The sequence below is a fragment of the Taudactylus pleione genome, unplaced genomic scaffold (assembly GCF_031769625.1).
Source record: "Taudactylus pleione unplaced genomic scaffold, aTauple2 ptg000051l, whole genome shotgun sequence".
NCBI classification, from domain to species: Eukaryota; Metazoa; Chordata; class Amphibia; order Anura; family Myobatrachidae; genus Taudactylus; species Taudactylus pleione.
The window spans coordinates 7,171,993-7,198,822 of NW_028284453.1; the positions used below are offsets into that span (position 1 = coordinate 7,171,993).

Consider the following 26,830-nt stretch of genomic DNA (forward strand, 5'->3'; position numbering starts at 1 on the left):
GTGATCTCCTGTTTACATATGCAGAATTCCTGCCAGTTATTCTACATATTGAGAGAAATCACACATACTTGCTGACATTCTGGTTGTCCCTTCAGGGAGGGGGCAACCTGGTCAGCACAGTGGGGGGGCGTGGTGTGTCCTAAGGGGGATGAGGTGGTGACTTAAAGCACCGCTGGGGCATAGCCCCGCCCCTGCTACACAATGCTGAGATTACCGGCATGGTCAAGCAGTGGGCGGGGCCACGATGACACGAATCAGCGCAAATTGGGTATGTGCGGTGGGGTAGGGGTCTAGGGAGCCTCCCGGCCATTCCAAGAGAGTAGGAAAGTATGAAATCACGTTTAGTATGTCGCACACATTCGTTTTTGGGATAATTGTGTTTTTAAATTTAGGGTAAAAACACAGTTGTTTACCTGGTTGAGAAACAGGGGCGGTGTATACTTAGCAGCCTATCAAATACAGTTAATCTCATGGTTGCCAACATTCTGGCTGCCCCTTCCGGGAGGGAGCAGCCAGATCGGTATGGCAGGGGGGCGTGATCGACAGCTTACTGTCATTTGTGGGCGGAGCGGGGGGGCAGGGCCATGCGATCACATAATTTTGGCCTCGCCCCTGTACACAACGCCGATATTACAGGCACTGTTAAGCAGAGGGCGGGGCCAAAGTGACGCATGGACGGGGGGGTTTTCAGGTTATCGCGCGGAGGGGGTCGGTGGCCAATGGGAGGCTTGCCTGTCTATCCGGGGGGCCGGGAATGGCTCCCGATGTTCGAATCGGGAGGGTAGGCAAGTATGCTTAATCTCATTTACGAAGCTCAGCACTAGTGCAAAATGCAAGTGGATCTGCAGCGTCATGGTCATCAGGAGAACAAATTTAAAAACACGTGGATCCTATCAGATTTTGTTGGGGCAAATCTCTTGTGTTAACACTCGGTTTTGCTATTAGTGCATGTAAAACTGTAGCAGGCCATGCTGGGATGTGTAGTTCCACAACAGCTGGAGGGACACATTTTCAAAACTACTGATCTACTACAGTGACAAGGAAATTGTCCATGCATACAGTAGCTTCCTATTGGAATGCGCTGGAGACAACTAATAGGGTAAGATCTCCTGGACTCCAGGGAGAGCGGGAAATTCTCCCAGAATGCATTGGGGATGTGAATATGCTGTAATCACGTCAGGCTTCCACAGTGAACACCAAGTAGGCAGAAGTATGATGATGCAATTAGCATAATGGTGTGCTCTGCACCGCCCACTTGACTTTTTCAAGTCCTGCCCACTATGGTTGGGCAGATCAATTCACCGTACCGAGTTGAGCCATATGGCTCAATTCAGTGGAGTGTCTCGAGACAGTGTCACGGGACATGGCTCTTTAGAGTGAGTCGCTGATAGCTCCGCCCCCTACGCTGTTGATCCAACCTGATCATACTTCTGCACTGACTCAGTGCAGAGAAGTATGATCAGGTCGGATCAGCAGTGTAGGGGGCGGAGCTGCCACTGACTCAGGCTCCCACTGACAGAGAGGCTAGAGAGGTGGGTGTCTCAACTCACCAATCGTTGAGTGACTCAAATCATTCGAACATCTAAATGATTTGAGTCATTGTGTTGAGACACTCACTCAGTAGCCATCTCTAGTGCCCACATTCACATGTATTGTGCCAGCCAGTATTCTATCTCCATCTGTGCTGGCTGTTTCTTTCTTTATTCCAGGTTGTGCTCTCCTGTCGTAGTACCTTGCTGAGCTCAGGACTTTAAGAGTGCTTTGCAGGTTTATGTCAAAATAATTGAAAAAGAAAAAAATAAATAAAGAGCAGACTTTTGGGATGATCCTATTGACTAGGGTCATCCCAAAAGTATTCTGTTTATTTATTTTTTTATTTTTCAATTATTTTGACATAAGTACCAATCCGAAACCTAGAACTTTTGGTGCACTGTGCCATAAAGAGCATTGGCGTCCCTCTCATTTTTCAAAGGGACATAATGCACCCAAAAAAGGGCCAAGGCTTCATGGGGAAGGGCCAGGGAAGAGATAGGAGAGGCCAGGAGATGCTGGGGATGAAATAAGAGGAAGCTACAAGCAAGAATGATAATAAACAGAAATTTGACAGGCCCAAACAGCGCCTCCTGACCTGTGGTGCCCTGTGCCAAGGCACCGGCCGCACTACCCTAGCTACGGCCCTGATTGTGGCTACACAGAAACGAGAGCAACCCACATATGGCACCGAAGTAAATCAGTTCTTCAAGAAAGAATGAGATGAAATCCATTCACAGGTCTGGTACTAATCAATAACTTCAGGAATTGCTGATAAAGGTGGTGCAACCAGATAAGCAGTTCAGGGGCACAACAGGGGCAAACAAAATATAATATAAGCTTGCAACAGACAGTATTTTGACGGCATGTTGTTTTACTATAAATAAAATAATTAGTACAGTTTACTTACAAAGGGACCTATTTGTCAAGTAATATTTGTGGGGCATTCCCAGAAGACAGATGCAAATATTAAGGATCCCCCAAAAGTACTATGTAGGGGCCCCAGCAGATATATTGGAGATGTCTACTGCAGTCCCTCCATTGCCGACAGTAGCCACAGCCCCCATAGGTTTTTATGGGAACTGCAAAGCGGTCAGATTTACTAAGCTTGGCCCAGATAGGATAACACCATCAGATCATACTTACCGATTTTTAGTCCCCTCCTTCCGGGGGGGACGTTTCGCGGCAAAAGGGGGCATGATGCGGCAATGACTCATCATTGGGGGCAGAGCATTGGGCGTGATAGCGCAATCGATTCATCGTGACCCCGCCCCCTCTTCACAATGCCGATATTTTTGTCATTGCGAAGCAGGGGATGGGGCCACAATGATGTGATTCAGTGCGAATCGCGTCACCGCCCCCCCTACTGCCGGGGTTTATATTGTAATCGCCGGGGGGCAGGAGGCTTGCCTGCCTTTCCGGGGGGGCGGGAGGCAGTGATCCAAAACCAAAACACTTGAGGGTGGTTTTGCAAAACTAAAACATAAAGATTAATCCAGAGCCAAAATCAAAACAATCCTTCTTCCTTCTGCTTTCTCCTTTATCACCCTGCTTACTCCTTTCTCCCTCTGCTTTCTCTCTCATCCCTCTGCTTTCTCCTTCATTCCCCTGCTTATTCCTTCATCCCTCTGCTTTCTCCTTCATTCCCCTGCTTTCCCCTTCATTCCTCTGCTTATTCCTTCATCCCTCTGCTTTGTCCTTCATTCCCCTGCTTACTCCTTCATCCCTCTGCTTTCTCCCTCATCCCTCTGCTTTCTCCTTCATTCCCCTGCTTATTCCTTCATTCCTCTGCTTTCTCCATCATTCCCCTGCTTATCCCTTCATCCCACTGCTTTCTCCCTCATCCCTCTGCTTTCTCCTTCATCCCTCTGCTTTCTCCTTCATCCCTCTGCTTTCTCCTTCATCCCTCTGCTTTCTCCTTCATTCCCCTGCTTATTCCTTCACCCCTCTGTTTTCTCCCTCATCCCTTTGCTTTCTCCCTCATTCCCCTATTTATTCCTTCATCCCCCTGCTTTCTTCTTCATCCCTCTGCTTTCTCCTTCATTCCCTTGCTTATTCCTTCATTCCTCTGCTTTCTCCCTCATCCCTCTGCTTACTCCTTCCTCCCTCTGCTTTCTCCCTCATCCCTCTGAATTCTCCTTCATTCCCTGCTTATTCCTTCATCCCTCCTTCTCCTTCATTGCCACGTTTATTCCTTCATCCCTCTGCATTCTCCTTCATTCCCCTGCTTATTCTTTCATCCCTCCTTCTCCTTCATTGCCACGCTTATTCCTTCATCCCTCTGCTTTCTCCATCATTCCCCTGCTTATTCCTTCATCCCACTGCTTTCTCCCTCATCCCTCTGCTTTCTCCCTCATCCCTCTGCTTTCTCCTTTATCCCTCTGATTTCTCCCTCATCCCTCTGCTTTCTCCTTTATCCCTCTGCTTTCTCCCTCATCCCTCTGCTTTCTCCTTCATCCCTCTGCTTTCTCCTTTATCCCTCTGCTTTCTCCTTTATCCCTCTGCTTTCTCTTTCATCCCTCTGCTTTCTCCTTCATCCCTCTGCTTTCTCCCTCATCCCTCTGCTTTCTCCCTCATTCCCCTACTTATTCCTTCATCCCTCTGCTTTCTCCTTTATCCCTCTTCTTATTCATCATCCTTCTGCTTTCTCCTTAATTTCCCTGCTTATTCCTTTATCTCTCTGCTTTCTCCTTTATCACCCTGCTTTCTCCCTCATCCCTCTGCTTTCTCCTTCATTGCCCTGCTTATTCTTTCATCCCTCTGCTTTATCCCTCATCCCTCTGTTTTCTCCCTCATTCCCCTGCTTATTCCTCATCCCTCTGCTTTCACCTTTATCCCTCTGCTTATTCCTCATCCCTCTGCTTTCTCCTTTATCCCTCTGCTTAGTCCTCATCCATCTGCTTTATCCTTCATTCCCCTGCTTATTCCTTCATCCCTCTGCTTTCTCCTTCATTCCCCTGCTTATTCCTTCATCCCTCTGCTTTCTCCTTCATTACCCTGCTTATTCCTTCATCCCTCTGCTTTCTCCTTCTTTAGGAGTACAGGTTGAGTCTCCCATATCCAAATATTCCGAAATACGGAATATTCCGAATTACGGAATAATTTTGGCATGACTGAGATAATAAAACCTTTGATTTTTGATGGTTCAATGTACACAAACTTTGTCTAAGGCACAAATTATTAAAAATATGGTATAAAATTACCTTCAGGCTGTGTGTATAGGGTGTAAATGAAACATAAATTTATTTCATGTATGTACACAAACTTTGCTTGAGCCACAAAATTATTGAAAATATTGTATAAATGAGCTGCAGCTATGTGTATAAGGTGCATATAACACATATATGCATTCTGTGTGTATATTGGGGTCCCATTCCCAAGATATTTAATTATGATATGCAATTATTCCAAAATACGGAATATTCCGTTATCCAAAATACCCCTGGTCCCAAGCATTTTGGATATGGGAGACTCAACCTGTACTACCAATACCCACTACACAGATCTATCATTCTGACACTGCATATATAATATAGTACAAATAATAAACTGCTTCATAAACTGATGGTTTGAACTCATCAGCTTGTAAAGGATATTGTGCTAGGCAGTCCAAATCCCTGATGTTGGCGAGATGATATGACATTTGGGAGAGTAGACAAAGAACTGCATATACAGTATCTAGCTCACAAAATATGAAATTGCAGCTGGAAAGATTAGTGCTAGACACATTCTCTAGCAGAGTATTTATCAAATCTTTAGCAGATTTGATAAATGCCCTTACTCAGAATTTCTTCTTTAACGTTCTCTAATGTTTAATTAACTAGCCAGGTATGTAACGCTGCCTTTGTATTCCACAGATAGTTGCCAGCAGTTGGACAGCAGTCTAGAATCGGAACATCAGACTGGGGCTGTTAATGATGACCTGGATGACTCTCAGATCCGGCTACAACTGAAGCGGAAACTTCAGCGTAACCGTACATCCTTCACTCAGGAGCAGATTGAGGCATTAGAAAAAGGTCATTACTTTATCAGTGTTCCTGATGTATGAACTTAGCTTATGACTGGGTTTCACTTTTCAGCAATTTACTCCAAACTGAAGTCTTGACATTGTTAGGTACAGTACAAAGTATTAAAAACCTATTCCAAAAAAAAAAAAATCACTCATAAATCATAACTTTGTTTGCACATTGCCCTGGTGGTTTTAAACTAAACTGTCTATTATCATATATAACTAAATCCAACCATACAGTATATTTCAGTTGTCATAGGGACATAACTTCCAGGGATACTGTAGGTGTTCATGGGATGGACTGCTGCCCAGCATGATGTTGAGAAAGTAAATATTTTCAAGAGGGTGGTGATTATCGTGCATAACTTTAGTAGTTAAAAGTCATAGTACATGTCTAAGTTGCAGTCTCCTAGGTAACATAAATGCCTGTACACAGTGCATTGTGTATTCTAGCTATATTTATTGTGTCTAAAGACAATGTATTTTTAACTTTTTTTGTTTATCACTTTGTGTCTGCCCCACATATAAGAAAGTCTGAAAGATTTCCTGATACTCTAACATCATTAGATATGGTTCTACCTGGACCTAATCAAGGTGGGACTGGCAATCTGGAACTTTTGGCAAATGCTAGATGGGCCATCGGTATGAAGGGCCAGCCCGCTTCAGGAATCAAAGGGGGCGATTTCAATTGTTTTGGGTGCCCCATGCTGGCAGGCTATACAATTGGGTGCCCGATGGAGTTATTCAATTGTTGTTGTTCGGAGGCCTAAAGCCACAGCGGGGATGCATTTCTTCTTGCAGCCTCCTGAGGTGCGAGAAGAAATGTGTAAATGTGTGCAAAGTCCATTGGTTTGTGTACCCTAACAGTGGTTTGGGCGTCCATACGGCAGTTTGGGTGCCCTAACCACTTCTTTAGACGAGTTTTCTCTGGGCTAACTTGGATAGCTATCTCTCTATTCCAAGAGCAGATTAGAAAAGAATAAACTGAAATAATAATTATTATCCTTTATTTATATGGCGCCACAAGGGTTCCACAGCGCCTCACAATGTACATTAACAAATGAGCAAACTCGTAATACAGCGATTTACAGTACAAAACAATACAGAATAAAAACATGGTTTATAAACATTGCTGCAGCGATCATAACACTCAAAAAAGCAGCAGAGTGTCAGCTACCAAGTGTTACGTGCCCTTGTGGAGAGTTTTTAGTATATGATCGTATGAGTAAGGGAAGGAAAAGCACATAAGGGATGAGGGCCCTGCTCGTGAGAGCTTACATTCGAAATGATGTGTAATGGCAGAACTAATGCTCTATCTGCATGCATATGATATCACAGGAAAACAGTCTTCTTGTCTAATGGATTGCAAAACAAGTGACAACATCATATCATTTTTATGTATGACTCCACATTTTTTTGTACTATACCAGTTTTTCAATAGGGTTCTCCAACCAAGTTATGAGATCATTAAGACCGGCACAGCAGCTACTGTAGCACAGAGACTAGTTTGCAGAAGTAAAAAATACAAGCGTCTGTCTAGTGTCTGTGAGCTTGCACCCTCTGTACACATGTGCTAGTAAAGAAAGGAGTCAGTGGTGCTTTGAGCGGATGAGACCGCAGTGCACCCAAGGGAAGCCAGCCTGTGTGAAACCATCACTGCTTCCTCTGTGCACCGGAGCTGAGCTCTTACTCAGCAGCCTCACAGCTTATCGCTGCACAGGGACAGCTGCAGACATCTGTCTATCTGCATCTACCGTAACCTCCCAACATAGTACATCTCACCTGGTACACAGTGAAATGCTCCTGTTCTTCCTATGTTAGTTATCTGGGCTGAACAACTGATGTTAAAATTAAACCACTATACACATGTCCACTGGAAACATGTGGCGAATGTTTATAATTGTGGTTTATGGGCCTGATTCAGCGGTGCACGCTAACTGCACGCTTTGCCGATGTGCACGCAGTTGGCCGATGGTGGAAGTACTACACTTTGTTTGTTACCGCAGGGAGACGCAATAAGAGCTGGGGATTACAGTGGGCAATCCTGGGAGATAACAGACGGTAGTTAGGCAGGTATGTCGCGGGAATGTCGCTGACAACGACAGCATGTAAAGGGACAGTAGCGCCATAGGACTGGTACAAGCATAGACTGTGTGATCAATGGTGCAACAAGATGGATTAGGGACACTGCAAGTGGCCCTCCCAGTATGAACAGCAACGGTCACGGCATTAGGATAAAATCGCAGCTACGGCTGTAGCATAGTGCATAGCGCGCTAGCGTGGTAAGGTAATAAAGCAGTACAAGGCTCCTCAGAGAACAGTGCCTATGGTCATTAGGATTAGGTGCCATCGGGGGGGGGAGGTTAGGGTTAGGCACCTCCCCCGGGAGGGTTAGCTTTAGGGTGCGGGAAGGGGGGGGTTAGGGTTGGGCACCAACGGGGGTAGGTTAGGCACCCCGCCTGGGGAGGTTAGGGTTAGCCACCACCAAGGGAAGGTTAGGGTTAGGGGGGGTGAGAGGGGTAGGGATAGAATACAGCCACAGTTGGGATTCTAACTGTTCGGGCCGCCACTGTTGGGATTTGAACCGGCAGCAACTGAGCCACCGGTATTTCATACCCATCCCTATTCTACCTAGCAAGGTGTAGTATGCCCAGTAAAAATGTTCCACAAGATATAACATGCCAGTAATGTGTAACTTAGCTATAGTAGTATCCTATTTAAGGAGTGGCAATAATGATATTTTTGGTATTGACTCTTGTCACAGTGATGATATATTTTTTTTCATCACCACTTATTGGTGAGAAAAAAAGCTCTTTACACTCAAGCTCCACCTGGCCAATCAGACTTAACTCATGAGCCGTGGCCGGGACACTGATATTATAAACATCTCTCTTTGCCAATGGAACAAGATCAGTGTGACATTAAGATTAGCAGATACAGTACTGCCTTGCGCCTTGTAGAGAGAATTTTTTTTTAACTTGGTTGCTTTGGATAACAGACAGTGCTATGAAGCCTTGGTTCTCTGCCACAATCACTGCACTGAGTAGAATCATGGTAGTCTAATTTTGTGCAAATAGATTTTCACAGCAGAACTTGCCGTTCACAGAGGTGTAAAGCTTCCACAGTTCTTCCAGAGTTGGAAGCAGCTTTGGCTGTGGATGCTTTCACGACTTTTAGTAAACTGAGCATGCGCCACAAAGACCTATTGCATGCTACGCATGTGCCACACCTTTATAGAGGATACAAGGGCGGCCATTTTGCTTTGCGTGTGTCCGTGAAATGGGCGTTTCTGGATGGCATCTGGGCAGCTACCTTGTGAACACAAGGGAAAGATCTGACTTGTGGGAATCTGATTGGTCGGCGTGTAGCCAGACTTCCGTGCTATTCTGAGGTGTGCGTTTGACGGTGAGACGCATGTTTCTGACGGTGTACGTGCTGATACTATTGATGGCGGTTGTGGCTGTGGTCAGGTAAACAGGAAGCGGTAAAACCATAGACATGAAGCCGTATGGATACTCGCAGTAGTATATTAGTAGATCAGGCTGCCGCGGCCGGCCGCACTTGTAGGTGCTTTGCGTCTGACTTATAAATGAGGCTTTATATTTGTAAATGCGTATTTCATAGAAATGAATAGGGTATGACAACCCCTCTGAGGACTCTCCGAAATTCCCGGAGATCAGATCACCTCCTGGACCCCGCTTCTCTTTCTTGTGAGGTGGATGGAGCCATAATAATGCATTTAGCACCATTAAGCTCCGCCTGCCAGGAACATGATATGTATCATCACGCAGTGATGGGCGGGGAAGAACTTAGAGGCAGGGCCGGCTCTAGGGGTGTTTGACCAGTGCGGTTGCACAGGGGCGCCACCCATAGAGGGCGCACCCCCCCAACATCCCGATTTCAGCAGAACAGTACTCGCGAGCCAAGGAGGCCCGCAAGTGGTCAAATCGGGAGGTTGGGGACCCCCACCGCCGCAGCTGTGCAGCGGAGTCGGCCCCCCGGAGTGTGAATGGATGCATCCATTCACTGATGGCAGAGGGCTGGGGGAAGCCCAGCCAGTGATGGAGGGCTGGGCTTTACCCCAGCCTGACGTTATTTGGAGGCATGCCATGCGGGCACGCCTCCAAATAACATCACGCAGGGGGCGTTGCCTATGGCACTATGTACCGGGCCGGCACAGGGTGCTCAGACCCCTGGAGCCAGCCCTGCTTAGAGGCCTATTTGTCATCGGGAGCCCCCTGTGATTATGTATGCAACTCGCCGTGAGTTGCGGCGATGGATACTTAGAGGCCCATTTATTAACGAGTTTAATCATACGCAACGAGTGATCAAACTCGTTGCATATGACAAATGGTGCTCCAGCCAATCAGCTCCCAACTGTAATTTTTCAAACAGATGACAGTTGGGAGCTGATTGGCTTGAGCACCATTATCATATGCAACGAGTTTTAAAACTCGTTGTGTATGATAAAACTTGTTGATAAATGGGTCCCTCAATTACAAATTCAGTTTTGTCCCAGTGTGGGGTCAGCTTCTCTGAAAAGCAGCTGCCTACCCTCCAACATGACCCCTTCCATTAGGTACAAAATGCTCTGCTCCAGGACTTCCCATCTAATTTATGATAACAGTTAATTGATGAGAAGAGTGTTTCAGCACAGGTGGCTGCAATCATAAATTAAGAAGGAAGTCCAGGAGCAGAGTATTTTGTACCTAATGGAACGGGTCATGTTGGAGTGTCTGCAGCTGGCCCTGGATTGCTAACACTGCTAATTCAGTAGCAGTGTTACTTACCTGAGATGTGCTAACTCATTGAGCATGCATGACCTGACTTGCATTCATACCACTTTGAACACAGACCTTCCAACATGACCCGTTCCTTTAGGTACAAAATGATCTGGTCCAGGACTTCCCACTTAATTTATGATTGCAGTCACTTGTGTTTAAAGGAAACACCCTATCATCAATTAACTAGTTCAACACAGGTGACTGCAATAACAATTAAACCACAACCACTCTCTGACAAGATGGTTCCTAGGCCTCAACTTTACACACAGTTCAAAGTCTGATTTCTAGTTTGACTACATTAAAAGGGTTTTTCATGTTTTGGACAGTCCTCCTCATTCCATGCAACAATTAGTGGCTGATTTTACCTAGGGGTTGCAAGGCTGCAGCCCCCCAGTAAAATCAGCCAGTGGCGGATTTTCTGTAGCGGCTGTGAGGCTGCAGCCCCCCCCCTCCCCCAGTAAAATCAGGGTTGTTGCTAGATCAAAGTTGGAGAAAAGACCCCTGACACCACAACCATGTAACCGCTACGGCAAGGCCGGTCCACTACCAGTGTTACTATCCACATGGGCATAGAGGGGGAATATAAACCTATGGCTAGCAAAGCAAGCCATCGTGCCCAAAGTGAGCGAGTGGACACTTTTGGCCCCCATTCTCAACATTGCCCCTCCCCTTTTGTCGCGTCATTTTGTTGTGACGTCAGAGGTCCAGTACACCACCTCTTTCTAGACCTAACCGTAAAATCAGCCACTTCAGTGAGCCTGCACTGGCTACACAGTGACTGGAGGTGGCTTAGTATTGGAAGCGCCACCTGCCAGTCACGCACAGGATAAGTAGCCCCAGGAGGAGGTGTCTCCTCCCCCTGGGGCTGCCAGTCAGGGCTGCGATTAGCCTGTTCTGCCTTTCGGGCAGCCCTACAGGGCTTCTCTGGGCTCCAAACAATGAAGTACCCAGAAGCCGGTGTTATGCACACGTGCGGCGTCACATGCGCAGTAGGAGACTGCTATGACTGCTTCTTAGCAGTTGCGAGCAGTCTCCAGGGCAGCCCAGCACACAGCAGCGTGTGCTGGGCTGCTGTGAGATGTAAGGGAGGGGAGCGGTGCCGGACCTGGGCCCCTCCAGCAAGCCCGGGCCCGGGTAATTTGTACCCGCTCCCCCCCGCTCTCGGCGCCCCTGGGAGCCGCTACTGACAGTAATGGGTATAGCACAGATTTGTTTGTTGTGATACAAATCACAAGCTAAAAAGGTTGTGCCCATAATAAAATAATTGGCCATGTTGGTGGGGTCTGCTCTGACCCGAAGCCCTCCTCGCATTAGCCCTATGGTGTCTTTAGCATTTCACCTGGAAATTCACCACTCAGGGGAACTGAGCTCTGTACACAAACCTTTGTGAGAAAGAGGAAGTGTGATTAGGACACCTGCCACAGGAAGTGTCTATCAACCTCCTCCCTCCCAGTTATTGTGCTTTGTAGCCAGAAATACTGCAGGCACCACTGGTTATATGGAGAAGAAGATAACCTGATGCACTGTTTAATGAACTCATTTAGACAGATAGAACAGGCTACATTTGCTTAATAGAATCACAAAAATACACAATACACGGTGCTAAGAGCAACAAGACAGTTATCATGCATACGTTGGGATATAAAAGTCATAGAATTGGCATAATTGATGAAATTGAAAACATTTAATTAAAATACAATTTGCTATACAAAAATATAATTTCCTCTACATATAAATCCTTATAAAGATAATATCAGCAAGAGGATGGAGAAAGTTCCTTATACGTGTAAAACAGAGTACAATAAGAGAAAAGTAACAGACTAGGGGCTTCATTTATCAATGATTTTTATTATATGCAACGAGTGATAAAACTTGTTGCATATGATAAAGGATGCTCCAGCCAATCGGCTCCCAACTGTCAGCTGATTGGCTGAAGCACCATTATCAATTGCAACAAGTTTTATCACTCGTTGCATATAATAAAACTTGTTCTGTATGATAAAACTCGTTGTGTATGATGATAAAACTCATTGAAAAATGAGGCCCTGAGTGAAAAAAAAACAACAACTCATAGGGGTAAATTTACTAAAGTGAGTATTTTTAGAAGCCCATAGCAACCAATCAGATTCTAGCTATTATCTTCTAGAAGGTGGTAGTTAAATGTTAATTAGAATCTGATGGGCAACATCTCCACTTCTAAAAACTCTCACTTAAGTAAATATACCCCATAACGCGATTTTATAGCTCACTCAATTTTAAAAATTATGGAGGATTATCTGATTAGTGCAAGTCATTGCCCAGTCCCTTGGTGTATCCTCCTAATTAAGTAGATAGATCAAAAGTGTCATTATAAAGATTCAAAAAGTTTATGCTTTACATTACTGACGCGTTTCATCTTAGATTTAAAACTTTTTTGCATTTCCTTCAACTGAAGGAGCACTGAGTCAATCTAAGCTTTATTATTTAAAATCTACAAATAAAATGGTATAATTGTTTTGTACTAATTGACAGTAGAAGCATACATTAAACAAAACAAGATATTCATATCCAGGTATCAGATTATACGATTGGTGGCTCAGTGGCTGCTTTAACCATCATTATGTCTTACTGCAGTGATGCATATTCATGTACTGCCGCAATTTACCATGCCGTGGCGCTGTATTGTACATGTACATTTCCCCAGGAAATAATTTTTACATGTTGTCAACTATAATATTGACGGGTCAGTTCCCATACGGCCATGTTACCTCTACTATTAGAGATGAGAGAATTTTTTAAAAAGTATTCAGTGAAATGTTCAGCTCATTCTGCATTTTGGAAAAAAAATGTAAAATAAAAATTTATGGCTGGTGGAATTTGGGGCGGGTTATCAAGCCTTCTAAAGATGGGAGAAGTAGACAAGTGGAAATGTTTCCTATAGCAACCAATCAGCTTCTCCCTATCATTTTACAGAATATACTTGATAAATGCTAGCTATAAGCTGATTGGTTGCTATGGGCAAATTATCCACTTGTTCCGTTCTTCACTCTTTATGAGGCTTAATACATCGCCCCCAAAAGTGTTCCCAGCCGTGCTAGACTACACCACACTGACAGGACAAACTGACTGTCAGCTATTCATACCTCATCAATTAGGAGTAGGCATCTTATGATGTGGAAATAAACTATTTTTGTGTGCCTTTTATTTTTTGATGAATATACACCCATTTGCTACCAGACCCTAATACGATAAGTAAATTTAAGCAAGAAATGTTAAATTGATAATATAAATGTAGGAAAAACAGAAAGTTGGCAAATATACATATATCTTGATGGAAATTTACTCTGAGATGTGGCAATATTCTATAAATTTGTTGTTGTTTTTTTATCCTAAGAGTTTGAAAGGACCCACTACCCGGATGTCTTTGCCAGGGAGAGGTTAGCGGCAAAGATAGATTTACCCGAAGCACGAATACAGGTAAACATAATATTATTGATGGTTGGTAAAATAAAAAGACTCCCCAACCTTCCATCCTGCCTCTCCCATACATAGAGCCTAATGGGGAGACCTATCAAACCTTCTAAACAGGACAGTTGGAGAAGTTACTCATACAACCAATCAGCTTCTATCTATTTTATAGAATGTACTTGATAAAAAGATAGCTAGAATTTGATTGGTTGCTATGGTTAACGACTCCACTGTTCTTCTTTAGAAGGTTTGAACATCACCCAATGTGCAGCCACTTTTGTGGATGCATTGTAATATTCATGAGAATGCTGCCTATGAATTCATTAGGAACTGGTAACATGAGGCATGAGGCACTTCATTTCAGTGATACCACGTGTTCCCATCAAATTGGTTCTTGAATAGTGGTTCAGCCCACAATATAGGTAAAGGCACGCATACACGAGATGGGCACATTTTCAAACAGTTGCTGGCCATATCATTATCCTGTTACTATGGTAATAATAAAGAGAGAAATGGAATCGGTATTATATACTGGCGGACAGGATGCCGGCGGTCAGAAGACCGACAGCGGCATCCCGATGTTGAAGATCCCGACAGGGGCAGGTAAGTAGTCTAACCCTGCACCTCTCCCCCCCTAACTCTAACCATCCCCCTGGTGGTGCCTAACTCTAACCTCCCCCCCGGTGGTGCCTAACCCTAACCCCCCCCTCCCCGCAGCCTAACCCTAACCCTCCCCAGTTGGTGCCTAAACCTAACCCCCCATCCCCGGCCTAACCCTAACCATAACCCGCATACTTACATTCGGGATGCCGGCAGTCGAGATGCCGTAGTTTGTATAATATTCCCTTTGGGATGCCGGCGTCGGCATTCTGAAAGGCGTCGGTATACTGACGTCCAGTATCCTGTCCGCCGGCATCCTCACTTGATCCCAGAAAAATAATTGTGTTTGATCAAATGCATATATAATATTCTATTAATATATTACATACATATTGTAGAAAGAATGACGAGTCACAGGTACTTTAAAGTGTAATAATTGTATTATTAATTAATTTTTTATTCTCAAGACATCTTATGGAACTGCATTAATACACACACACACAAACACACACACACACTAGGTTAGCATTAAAGTGAACCAATCCATAAGAGTCAATTTTGATACGCATCTCAAAGTTGGAGAACTGTAATTAATTAACCATAGCCTTTTAATTGTTTTTATTGTTGCCGAGTAAAAATTAAACTATGAACATGCGGCCTGATTCAGCTTTGATCGCTGGATAGTATGCTAATTCATTGCGATAGCAATGCTGTCGCAGCACTACATAAAGACGCCCACTTTACCTTACACACATCCATAATGTTTAGCAAGACCATTGGTACAATAGAGTACCATCGCAGCCAGGGGTGTTTCTAGAGAGGAGGGGGCCCGTGTGCAGTCTCCGACATGGGCCCCCTCCTCTCTGTCCGGTGGCCGGCAGCACACTGAGCTTCGCGCGGCCAGTGCCGGAGTTATAGACTCTGGGCCTGATTCAGACCCGGTCGCAAGCGCTGAGCGCTCGCAACCGGGTCAAAGGTGGCCCAGAGCGCATGCGCACGACGGAGCCGGCTCCGTCGTGCGCTTGCGCAAGACTTGGATAGCGACAGGCAATCCGTCGTTCCGGGTCTCGTACCAAAAGGGGCGTGCTGTCGATGTTGAGTGACAGCACGCCCCCTTTGGGGGGGTGGCTGCCCAGATGGAGGCGTTCCCATGAGAACGCCTACCATCAGGGGGCGGCCCCACTGACATCACAAGTGATGTCAGTGGGAGAGCTTTTGGCTCTGTTTGAGTCGAAAGCTCTCTGGGGCTTGCGGCAAAGAGACCCTACCACAAGGGTCCCGTCGCAAGCCCGATGGTCGTGATGGTCTTGACCATCACGACCATCTTCCTGGCCGCTCGCTATAGCTGTGGGTGGTCACCCCCAGCTATGCGAGCGGCCAGGAGGCCGTTCTAAAAAAAAAAAAAGGACCCTGATTCAGAGCGAGCGCTCTGCCAGAGCGACTGGCTCTGAATCAGGGCCTCTGGGCACTAGAGTGCGCCCAGAGTCTATAGAGTATACGCAGGTCACTGGGAAAATGGCCGTGGTGGCCATTTTCTAATCGTTTTTACAGTGCCGGACCCCGCGCTGTCGTGGGACTCCGGAGAGGTAAGTAATACTATGGGTGCACACAATACTATGGGTGCAGGGTGTGCAGTGTGGGGCCCCCCTGGACCCAGGGGCCCGTGTGCCCCGCACACCCTGCACCCATTATGGATACGCCCCTGATCGCAGCCTCACGCACACTTGCACAAGCTCTGACCTTACTCAGAAATTGCTAGCTTCATCGCACTCTATGAGGCCTCAGGCAGCGTACGACATCGCAGTGGATAATTTATGCACGCCAATGCAACACCGTTCAAATGCACTGGCACACCTGCGTTTCCCCGACCACTCCCCATCACCACCTACAAATGGCACTTCCTGTCAATCACTCTGCGATGGGTCTGCGTAGTCACTGCGATCGCATGCGCAGTACGCAACAATCGGCCAATTGTGTGCGTATTAGCAACTGCGATCCAAGTTGAATCAGACCGTTGGTGCAGTATTTCCACTGTACCACGGCAGTGTTAGTATGAAACAGGCAAGAAATAGACTTGGTTCACTTTAACTCTTGATTAATGGATAGATAGATAGATAGATAGATAGATAGATAGATAGATAGATAGATAGATAGATATGAGAGATAGATATGAGAGATAGATAGATAGATAGATAGATAGATAGATAGATAGATAGATAGATAGATAGATATGATAGATAGATAGATAGATAGATAGATAGATAGATAGATAGATAGATAGATAGATAGATAGATAGATAGATAGATATGAGAGATAGATATGAGAGATAGATAGATAGATAGATAGATAGATAGATAGATAGATAGATTGATAGATATGAGAGAGAGATATAGATATGAGAGAGAAAGATATGAGAGAGAGATATGAGAGAGATAGATAGATAGATAGATAGATAGATAGATAGATAGATAGATAGATAGATAGATAGATAGATATGAGAGAGAGATATGAGATAGATAGATAGATAGATAGATAGATAGATAGATAGATAGATATATATGAGATAGATAGATATGAGATAGATAGATAGATAGATAGATAGATAGATAGATAGATAGATAGATATGAGAGAGAGAGATAGATATGAAAGAGAGAGATATGAGAGATAGATAGATAGATAGATAGATAGATAGATATGAGAGATAGATAGATAGATAGATAGATAGATAGATAGATAGATAGATAGATAGATAGATAGATAGATAGATAGATAGAGAGATAGAGAGAGAGAGAGAGATAGATAGATAGATAGATAGATAGATAGATAGATAGATAGATAGATAGATAGATAGATAGATAGATTTGTTGAAAGCAGGAAAGATGGGCAAGTGTAAGGATCTGAGTGACTTTGACAATGGCCTAATGATGGCTAGATGAATGGGTCAGAGCATCTCCAAAACGACAGGTAATGTGGTGTGTTCCCGGTATACATTGGTTAGTAGTACCTACCAAAAGAGGTCCAAGGAATGACAAGCAGTGAACCAGAGACAGGGTCGTGGTTGCCCAAGGCTTATTGATGAGCATGGGGAGGGAAGGCTAGCCTGTCTGGTCTGATTTCACAGAAGAGCTACAGTACAGCAGCACAAATTGCTGAAGACGTTAATGCTGGCTATGATAGAGAGACAATTAAAAAAAGCTAAGCAGCCAGCACTGTTCAAGCTAAATGTGATCAATTTATTAAGCAATTGATGATATGAGTCAGATGTCAAATAATAAGTTTTGCTAACATTAAAAATTATAAAGAAACTTAAAACTTGTGCAAACTTGAGAGAAATCCCTACATTTAAGGAGAGTAGGCTAGTATGCCTTATGTAGACAGAGAGTATGTTATCATAAAAGCGCTTCTGCAGATCACCCCCTGTCTTCCTGTGGGGCCCTTTAATATTAAGAAATGGCTTGCTTATTCCGGTTGCGGGTGTCACACAACCCCCTAAGCCCACTGTGCCCTAGGCGGCTGCCTACACCACCTTGTAGATACTGTAATGCGGCACTGAGATTTTCTACTTTAGTAGTTTGTAAGTGACACTGACAATATTTCTGGTCAAGAGGGTGAATTCCAGACACGCCACTAGTTTCTCTACTACTGTATTCTTAGCTTACTATGAAGTGCTCTGTGTTTGCCCTGGAGAGAGAAAACTATTCATAGGTCTACGCTCTGTCCTGGGCAGGATCCCGTCAGCCATAGCAGTATAGATGTAACATGTAGAAGAAGTAGGCCCAGGATGGAACACCACTAGTCTGACAGCCTGACTCTGCTCCAGATGTCAGACTGCATGGTTCTTGATTTGGGGGGACCGTGCTCAGTTCAGGTGAGACCCCAATGACTGTATGGTCAATCATTAAATGCATTTTTTTGGTAATAAGATTTAGATCCCCATTAAGTTGGTAAAATAAAACCTATACAGTTGTACAAACAGAGTCACTTCTGCTGCAGGTTTGGTTCTCTAACCGGCGGGCAAAATGGAGACGGGAAGAGAAACTACGGAACCAGAGACGTCAAGCTGGTAACGCTTCCAGTCACCTGTCAATCAACAGTTCGTTCACCAGCAGTGTTTACCAGTCCATACCACAGCCCAGCAGCTCAGGTGAGAGAGGAAGAGAAAGGAGTTAATATTCAATATTTGCCTGTTCTCAGGTGACACTAATTGCTGCTGTTAGAATCAGATTTACTGAGATTACCAGCATCATTCGCCATGACGTGAAGCTTTCCCAGCAATGTTGGTTGCATCATGTACTTGTAGTTGTAGATAAGTTATAAAGTTGCAATGATCACCTCTATTTTGGTCATACATGATGTAATATCTCAGCCCTGGGCAACTGGGCTACATCACTGTGTGGGTAGCACCAAAATGATTTTGATGCAGGTTGGTAGATGCGTTTCGCTAAATTATGTAAGAACACCACAATTAGTTATGTTATTGCTCATCTTGCAACCAAACCTGACCACTTTATATAGAACACTGCATCCCCTGCATGACCTGACCACTTTATATAGAACACTGCATCCCCAGCATTACCTGATCTCTTCATATAGAACACTGCTTCCCCAGCATGACCTGACTACATTATATAGAACACTGCTTCCCCTGCATGACCTGACTACATTATATAGAACACTGCATCCCCAGCATTACCTGATCTCTTCATATAGAACACTGCTTCCCCTGAATGACCTGACTACATTATATAGAACACTGCATCCCCTGCATGACCTGACTACATTATATAGAACACTGCATCCCCTGCATGACCTGACTACATGATATAGAACACTGCTTCCCCTGCATGACCTGACTACATTATATAGAACACTGCTTCCCCTGCATGACCTGACTACATTATATAGAACACTGCTTCCCCTGAATGACCTGACTACATTATATAGAACACTGCTTCCCCTGCATGACCTGACTACATTATATAGAACACTGCTTCCCCTGCATGACCTGACTACATTATATAGAACACTGTTTCCCCTGAATGACCTGACTACATTATATAGAACACTGCTTCCCCTGCATGACCTGACTACATTATATAGAACACTGCATCCCCTGCATGACCTGACTACATTATATAGAACACTGCATCACCTGCATGACCTGAGTACATTATATAGAACACTGCTTCCCCTGCATGACCTGACTACATTATATAGAACACTGCATCACCTGCATCACCTGACTACATTATATAGAACACTGCTTCCCCTGCATGACCTGACTACATTATATAGAACACTGCATCCCCTGCATGACCTGACTACATTACATAGAACACTGCATCCCCAGCATGACCTGATCACTTTATATAGAACACTGCTTCCCCTGCATGACTTGACTACATTATATATAACACTGCATCCCCTGCATGACCTGACTACATTATATAGAACACTGCATCCCCTGCATGACTTGACTACATTATACAGGACATGAACATCACGCATCCAAATGTCATCACTCAAAACAGCAATTATATTAAATTTAAGCAGACAGAAGGTCATATATGGGAATATATTGAATCAGCATACAAAAGAAAAATAAATACTGTGCTGCTGGCCACTATTTCAAATCTAGGTCAAATCTAAATAAAATGAATCGGGGAAAGCTGGCAGCTTTGATGTGCAGAACCCTTTAACATTATAGAATTTGAAAAATTTTGTTTTAGGATCTATGCTGAGCCGGAGTGAGGCAGCTATAACCAACGGCTATGGTTCTCTACCTCCTTTGCCAAGCTTCACCATGCCAAATAACCTCCCCATCCAGGTGAGTACAGGCTATAGCAATCCTAGGGCATGATTAAGCAGCGTACGTGAAGTAATTACAATTACGTAGGCAGATCGATGGATTGTTAGCACTGCGATTATGGACGCACCGAGGAATCCATCGCAGAGTGAGTGACAGGCTGTGAGCGTTTGGGGGTGGTGACGGGGGAGTGGTGGGAAAAACGCAGGCGCGTCTGTCCGTTTGAGCGCCGTTTAATGGTCGTGCATAAATCAGACACTGCGATTGCATACGCAGCATGAGAGCTCTCTCCGTGTGACGAGACTTGCCGTGTCTGCAGCTGGTCAGGCCTGGTGTAAATGCTGCATGAGTGATCGATGTGCGTCGATGGTACCGATGTTTACACAGAAGAGCGACATTGGACTGTAGTGAGAAAGCAGCAGTGGGCGTCTTTATGCCGGCGGAGCTTTGGCAAGCATTAGCTTATTTACGCTGCTGTGTTCCGTGCGAATTTGCAGCTGCGATCGTTGCTGAATCAGGCCCATTATCTTTACATACCAAAGTTCCCATAGTCTGTGATGCCTCTGACATAACATTTCATTAGTTATATATTGTTCTTTTTTATTATTATTTTGTAAGAATCTACTTGATTATCAAATCAGACTTTGCTTCCATGGATATTATATTATATATCTCCACAGACGGTAACCAGCCAGACCTCTTCCTATTCCTGCATGATACCAAGTCCCTCAGTGAGTGTCCGCAGTTATGACGCCTATACACCTCCTCAGCTCCAGTCCCACATGAATAACCAGAACCTCGGCTCCAGTGCTAGCGGCTCTACAGGTCAGTCTGTCTTCTGGGTAACAAAAGCTACCAATAATTGGACCTACAGCTCCTATAATCCACATCTTTGCACCTGAAGGCAGCTGTCGTCAAACTGTAAATGAAGTGTTAGTGATTTCCTCTCAACTAGGGTTATAGATATAACAATCTTCATTCAGAGAGCAGAATTGTCATCTGAACAGACACTATTGGTGTAGAAAGACAATAGTTAATTGCAAATAATTATAAGTATATGTTGTTAATGTGACGAAAGTTGTGCACTAAGTTTACAAACTGTATGTACAAAGTAAGAGCCATTATTGCTGTTATTTGTGGAGATTTGGGACACAGATTCAGTGCTCTTTATTATTGCCCTCATGCTAGGCTAGCTGTTCCAATGAGCAGCACAACAGCAAAACGTGAGCGACTAAAGTTTACACTGCCGGGTTCTTTCCCGGCAGTGTTGTTGCATTTACGCCACCTTAGGTCACGCATGCTCACTGTGAGAGCCGGAGAAGGTGGAGGGATCTAAATGGTAGGGATGGACATCGATGGTCGATGTTTGCTGACCATCAATGTTTTTCTTGCGATATTAGTGTTTTCATCATTCGATGGCAGCATTCCGATGTTTGCTGCCATCAAATGGTAATCATTCAATGGTGTTGTGATGGTGCCTGCTGTGTGCTGTGTCTCTGTATGTGATGACCTCCATGGCTCATGCTGCTGGGATCGTTGGAGGCTGTCTCTCACTGCCTCAGACCTGGCCCTCAGTCCCTCCCTCACTCCCCTCTATGCTAGCTCTGATTGGCTCTCTGAGACAGCGAGAGCCAATCAATGTGCAGCCCTGGTCCTGCAGCAGCAGCAGTCACTCACCAACAAATACAGATCCAGACTCCCAGTGTCAGCTGTGACATAGCAGCAGCAGCAGGGGAAGTGACAGTGTTTCTCTCTCCTCCTAGTCCTCAGCTCTGCCTGGCCTCAGTTTTTTTTTTCTGCTAGGCTTCGAGCTTCGCCCTAAGCCCCGCACCCAATCCCGCCCCTTAACTAGTCATATGAATAGTTCTTGCCATCTAATTCTTTTGATGTGATGGCTAGTTACCATCACATCAAAAGATTTGATGGTGGAAGCACTGCCATCATATGATGGTGGGCATCAGGGCCGAATTAAGGGGGGGGGCGACAGGGGCGGTCGTCCCTGGGCCCCCACACACAGAAGGCCCCCACACTACAGCACAAACACTGGGGGACACAGCATAGAGGGGGATTACTACTAAGTGTACTCCTGGGGGGACTACTGTTGAGGGGGGACTTATACTGGGGGCACGGCTGGGCTGGGCTCGGCTCTGTGTGGCTTGAATGGGGCCCCCGCAACTTAGTTGCCCTGGGGCCCCCACAAGCCTTAATCCGGCCCTGGTGGGCATCCAATGTCCATCCCTCCTAAATGGATCCTTCTTCACACTCTGGGAGCATGCTAATGCCACCTGTAGCTGGAGATAGCTGACGGACCCAAGATTCGAAAAAACAGCAGTTCCCAGATTATTATTGTGTCAGATAAATAGGATCCATAATGGGTGCACTATTCATTGTAATATGTCAGTAGGGTGTTTTGTATTTGGTCACAATACAACAATTGCATGTATTCATTGAGAAGCGCCATTGTCAGCCTCCCTCGCCTCCGGGCCGGCAGCTGTTGTACCCCCTGCACCCAATATAGTTTTGCCCCTGCCTTATACTGATCACCCCTCTATCATATAACATAATAGATTTCATATTAGTGTATGGCAGACACATGTGATCGGAAATTCCTTTCTACTTTGTGCAGGACTAATCTCTCCAGGCGTTTCTGTTCCTGTCCAAGTACCGGGAGGAGACCCAGATCTTGGGCAATACTGGCCCAGACTCCAGTGAAGAACAGAGGACTCAGGTGGACAGGAATGGATTGAGAGGGATGTCACCGCATAGGCTCTTGTCCTGGAATCAACAACTCACTGCTATGAACCGATTGGCATTGGCCTTCATAAAAAGGGACGTCTTACCAGCTAAGCCACTTACTAGGTCACAAATTCTAACCTTCTGTTCCTGATTTTATATTAAGACAGAATATCAACAACATCACCTCAGACCATGTCAGATAAGCAAAATACCTTATTGCAAGATATGCAAGGTTATCCTGACAACAACAGTTTCCGGCTTATCGAATTCCGAATCCAGGAATATTATTATGAGTCTGTAGCTGTTCATTTTCTGTATGCAGATAGGAGGGGATCACATAATATGATAGTGATTTGATCATAAATTATTGCTGAGACAAGCCCTAAACAATGACATCTCTGCATAGAAGCGTGTCTGAAGGCTTCCTGAAGTTCATTTTAACAATTATGCTTTCAGATGTTTTTTTTTCAAGGTTAATAACTAAAAAAAGAGGAAATAATATATGCTATAATGCTTCAGAAATGTCTACAACTACACTGCACCACCACTACCCAGTAAGAAGTAGCTAGTTTCTGGCATATTAGCAATGTGGGAGCCAATTCCTTTGGCTCCCAGTATAATATTTTGATTCCTCCATTTTTATTCGAAAGAGAAGTCCGCATGGCTGACCAATCATATCCAGCGTTACCGTTGCAGCACACTTCCCTCTGAAAACTCTTCGGCAGCTTTGGGCCAGACAGTTCATTTAGGAATGAATGGTCCAAAAGGTTCACTGGAAGACGTGACATTACAAGCACCAGAATTAAACTATTTGTTTCTATTTTGCTGTGGAAAAGGAACATCTGGTGCTTTATTTGAGCGCATCTGAAAAGTTTTTGACACTCCAGTATTTTAATTTAATCTTCACTTCATCATCGACTCTTCTAGTATCCAGGCTCTTAATATGCAGTGTTGGTATTGTTTTTTTACAGCTGTGTTCTGAAAAGATTTATGTTTGATGTACATATTAATTTACCATTATTTATTTTTTGTATATAGTGCATCCAATTTTACAAAGCACTGTACAGTCACAGACATATTCAGACACAGTTGCCGTGCTCAATTAAGTTGTCGGTGCCTGGGGCATGAGGTGGCTTGTCTATGTTCCCAAGGAGCTCACACTTGGTTGGAGCAAGCTTCCTGTGTCATTGTTATGTGGTCACTGCCCTTAAATGCTGAGCTCATACTTCTTGTAAGGAGGCTAAAATCTTCCAAATGTTCTTGCATTTGGTAATAAATACTTTTCAGAAAATACATTATTTTCAACAGGTCAATAGTAAAAATTTTGATCCATTATTAAATGCTAATTATCGGCACATAAAGATCAATATGCTGTCACCAATTCAGTCACTAAAAGCAGAGTAAAGACAGTTCTCTATTGTTCTACTAGGAAACTAGAACATAAATGTCTGCTACCAATGTGCAATCACCACAGCTTCTCAAAGAATTACACAGGTGGAAACACTGTCTAGCAAACTGTAGATTCCATCAACTGGTGAATGGACACAAGGATTTTCTATGGACATCCTCCAGCATCTGCTGCACTTTATGGATATTTCCAGAGTAAAACTATGTCCTGGACATTCTGTATGTCACACACATGTAAATATTTGTGTACACACACACACATGCATGCTGTAAACAGATATTCTGAAAGGATATTCTGTGGAACTATAGCTGGGCAAAATCCACCCAGAATCCACTGACAGTGAACTGCAAATATTAACTTTGTAATGCTTACAAATTTGCCAACAATGATTAGTTTGGTAAACTCTAAATACAAGATAATCTCCAGTTTGGTAAAAGATAGTGGAGAGGGGTAGGTTAGTAACGTAATAAAATAATGTGGAGGAGACTTAGGGGGTATACTTACTAAAGGTCAATTTTAATTGATATGGATGTGTTTCTGTGGCTAAATCACACATTTACTAATTTATTTATTTTTTAAAAATCAAAAATTGTCTATTAGTATTTGTGTGTTTTAGCCGCATAAACACATCAACGCTGATCGATTTAAAACCAATCAAAATCGACCTTCAGTAAATATACGTACCTAGAATTCAAATCAAAATGTTGCAGTTGAGATACAAAAAGTTGTACTGTGGGAAGATAAAAGTGAGATTAGAAGTTATTAAATGATAACCAAACACCAAATGCAAACTATATACCAGATAATTCTACTAATGTATGTCACAAAATATATGTTAATGGTTTATGAGTGATTATCCCTATACATTGGTGTTTGGTAATGCTTGTGCCTGCCTGCTCTCATCCTGTGGTGGGTGCTATGAAGGACACTGCAGGAAAATATGGAGTCTAAAAAGACTGATAACACTTTATCATGGTACCATGAGTTTTAGATGTATATTTCTGTTTTCGTTTGAATTAAGTTATATTTGAGGTTATGTGGCATTTCTAAATGATCTGGTCACCTACACACAATGATTTCCTACTAATATGGGGGATATTTATCAAACTTTTTGAAGAGGACAAGTGTAGGTGTTGCCCATAGCAACCAATGAGATTATATCTATCATTTCTCTAATCCATTCAATAAAATAATAGCTGGAATCTTATTGGTTGCTATGGGAAACACCTCCAGTTGTCCTCTTTAGAAGGTTTGAAAGATGTGCCACAGTGTCACTAGCAAGTAGTGAAATTCATAAGCTGCAGCCTTTAGGCGGCCAATCACTGTGCAGTCGGTAATTGCACAGTTTATGGCCCTGACTTAGCAGCAATTATCGGTCAGTCAGGCATGAGAAATCTTCCAGCATGCCCGACAGATGCAATAATTTGTGCTCGGATCTGACAGTGGATATACTCACTGTCAGACAGGCAGACCGACAGACTGATCAATTATCTGACATTGTAGGTATAGGTGTGCCCGGTCTCACGTCAAACCCCAGCCACAACCTGGACATACATTATCTGCCCCGCCTGGACATACACTACCCTTCCCCCCTTCCCGGTACATACACTACCCCTCCCCCCCTTCCCGGGACTTCCACTACCTTTCCCCCCCTTCCCGGGACTTCCACTACCCCCCCTTCCCGAGACTTCCACTACCCCACCCCCCCCTTCCAGGGACATACACTACCCCTCCCCCCTTCCCAGGCACTACACTACCCCTCCATGACACTCTTGGGCATGCCCCAACCCACCACATCACCCCCAAACCATACCCATTCCTACTCCTCTTTTTTTTTGGAAAGCGGGACTGTTGCCAGGTTCGAGAACAGCATAGAAACCAACTACTGTACAGAAAAATTATTTATTACAATAAAAAAAGAACACAAATATTTATATTACATAATGAATCCACGTGCATACACAGATTATTCAGCGCAACATATAGTAAGTATTACTCCTGTTCCACTGGTGTCATGCTATCTGCTGATATGATTGTGCATATAGCAGTATTTTATTGTATCATTAAGTATTGTGTTGAGTAAAGTCTTTGGGATTGGGATATTACTTGGGAAGCTGTAACCCTTGCAGCAGTTGGCAGTCACCGCGATATACTCAGAATCGCTACTTGCTGCTTTGTTTTGTATTATGTTGTTGCCTTCAGCCTCTCACATCCCCTGTGCTGTGTTTCATATACAGTCTGGTTGGCACGTTCCTGCCTTAGTGTGTAGCATGACCTGCCCTCTCTGTACTGCGCTGTAATCCTATTAAACGCTGCTCTCTCTCTATCTATCTTCTGATGTTTATTTCCTGTAGTTTAACCACAGGGTGTGTGGCAAACGTGATTCATTTTACAATCATTAACATAGGTAACAGCGTTCAATGGGGTGTGTAGCGCATGTCGTCAGGGTGGGACAAACAGATCAGGATGGCACCTGGCGGTTCTTTTTTCTTTGGTCAGTGTGACTTA

The 26,830-nt window shown here is 44.2% G+C and overlaps 1 protein-coding gene across 1 annotated transcript in view; it reads left to right on the forward strand.

Moving 5' to 3' along the window:
- Nucleotides 1–26,628, forward strand: part of LOC148535501 (paired box protein Pax-6-like) — an 83,263-nt gene extending 56,635 nt beyond the window's left edge. The window contains exons 3-8 of the mRNA XM_088462657.1: nucleotides 5,388–5,546; nucleotides 13,697–13,779; nucleotides 18,366–18,516; nucleotides 20,102–20,199; nucleotides 20,859–21,003; nucleotides 22,805–26,628. Coding sequence (XP_088318783.1) covers nucleotides 5,388–5,546; nucleotides 13,697–13,779; nucleotides 18,366–18,516; nucleotides 20,102–20,199; nucleotides 20,859–21,003; nucleotides 22,805–22,890 — 722 coding nt within the window. The 3' untranslated portion in view covers nucleotides 22,891–26,628. The remainder of the gene's footprint in view (nucleotides 1–5,387; nucleotides 5,547–13,696; nucleotides 13,780–18,365; nucleotides 18,517–20,101; nucleotides 20,200–20,858; nucleotides 21,004–22,804) is intronic.
- The last annotated feature ends 202 nt before the right edge of the window (nucleotides 26,629–26,830 follow it).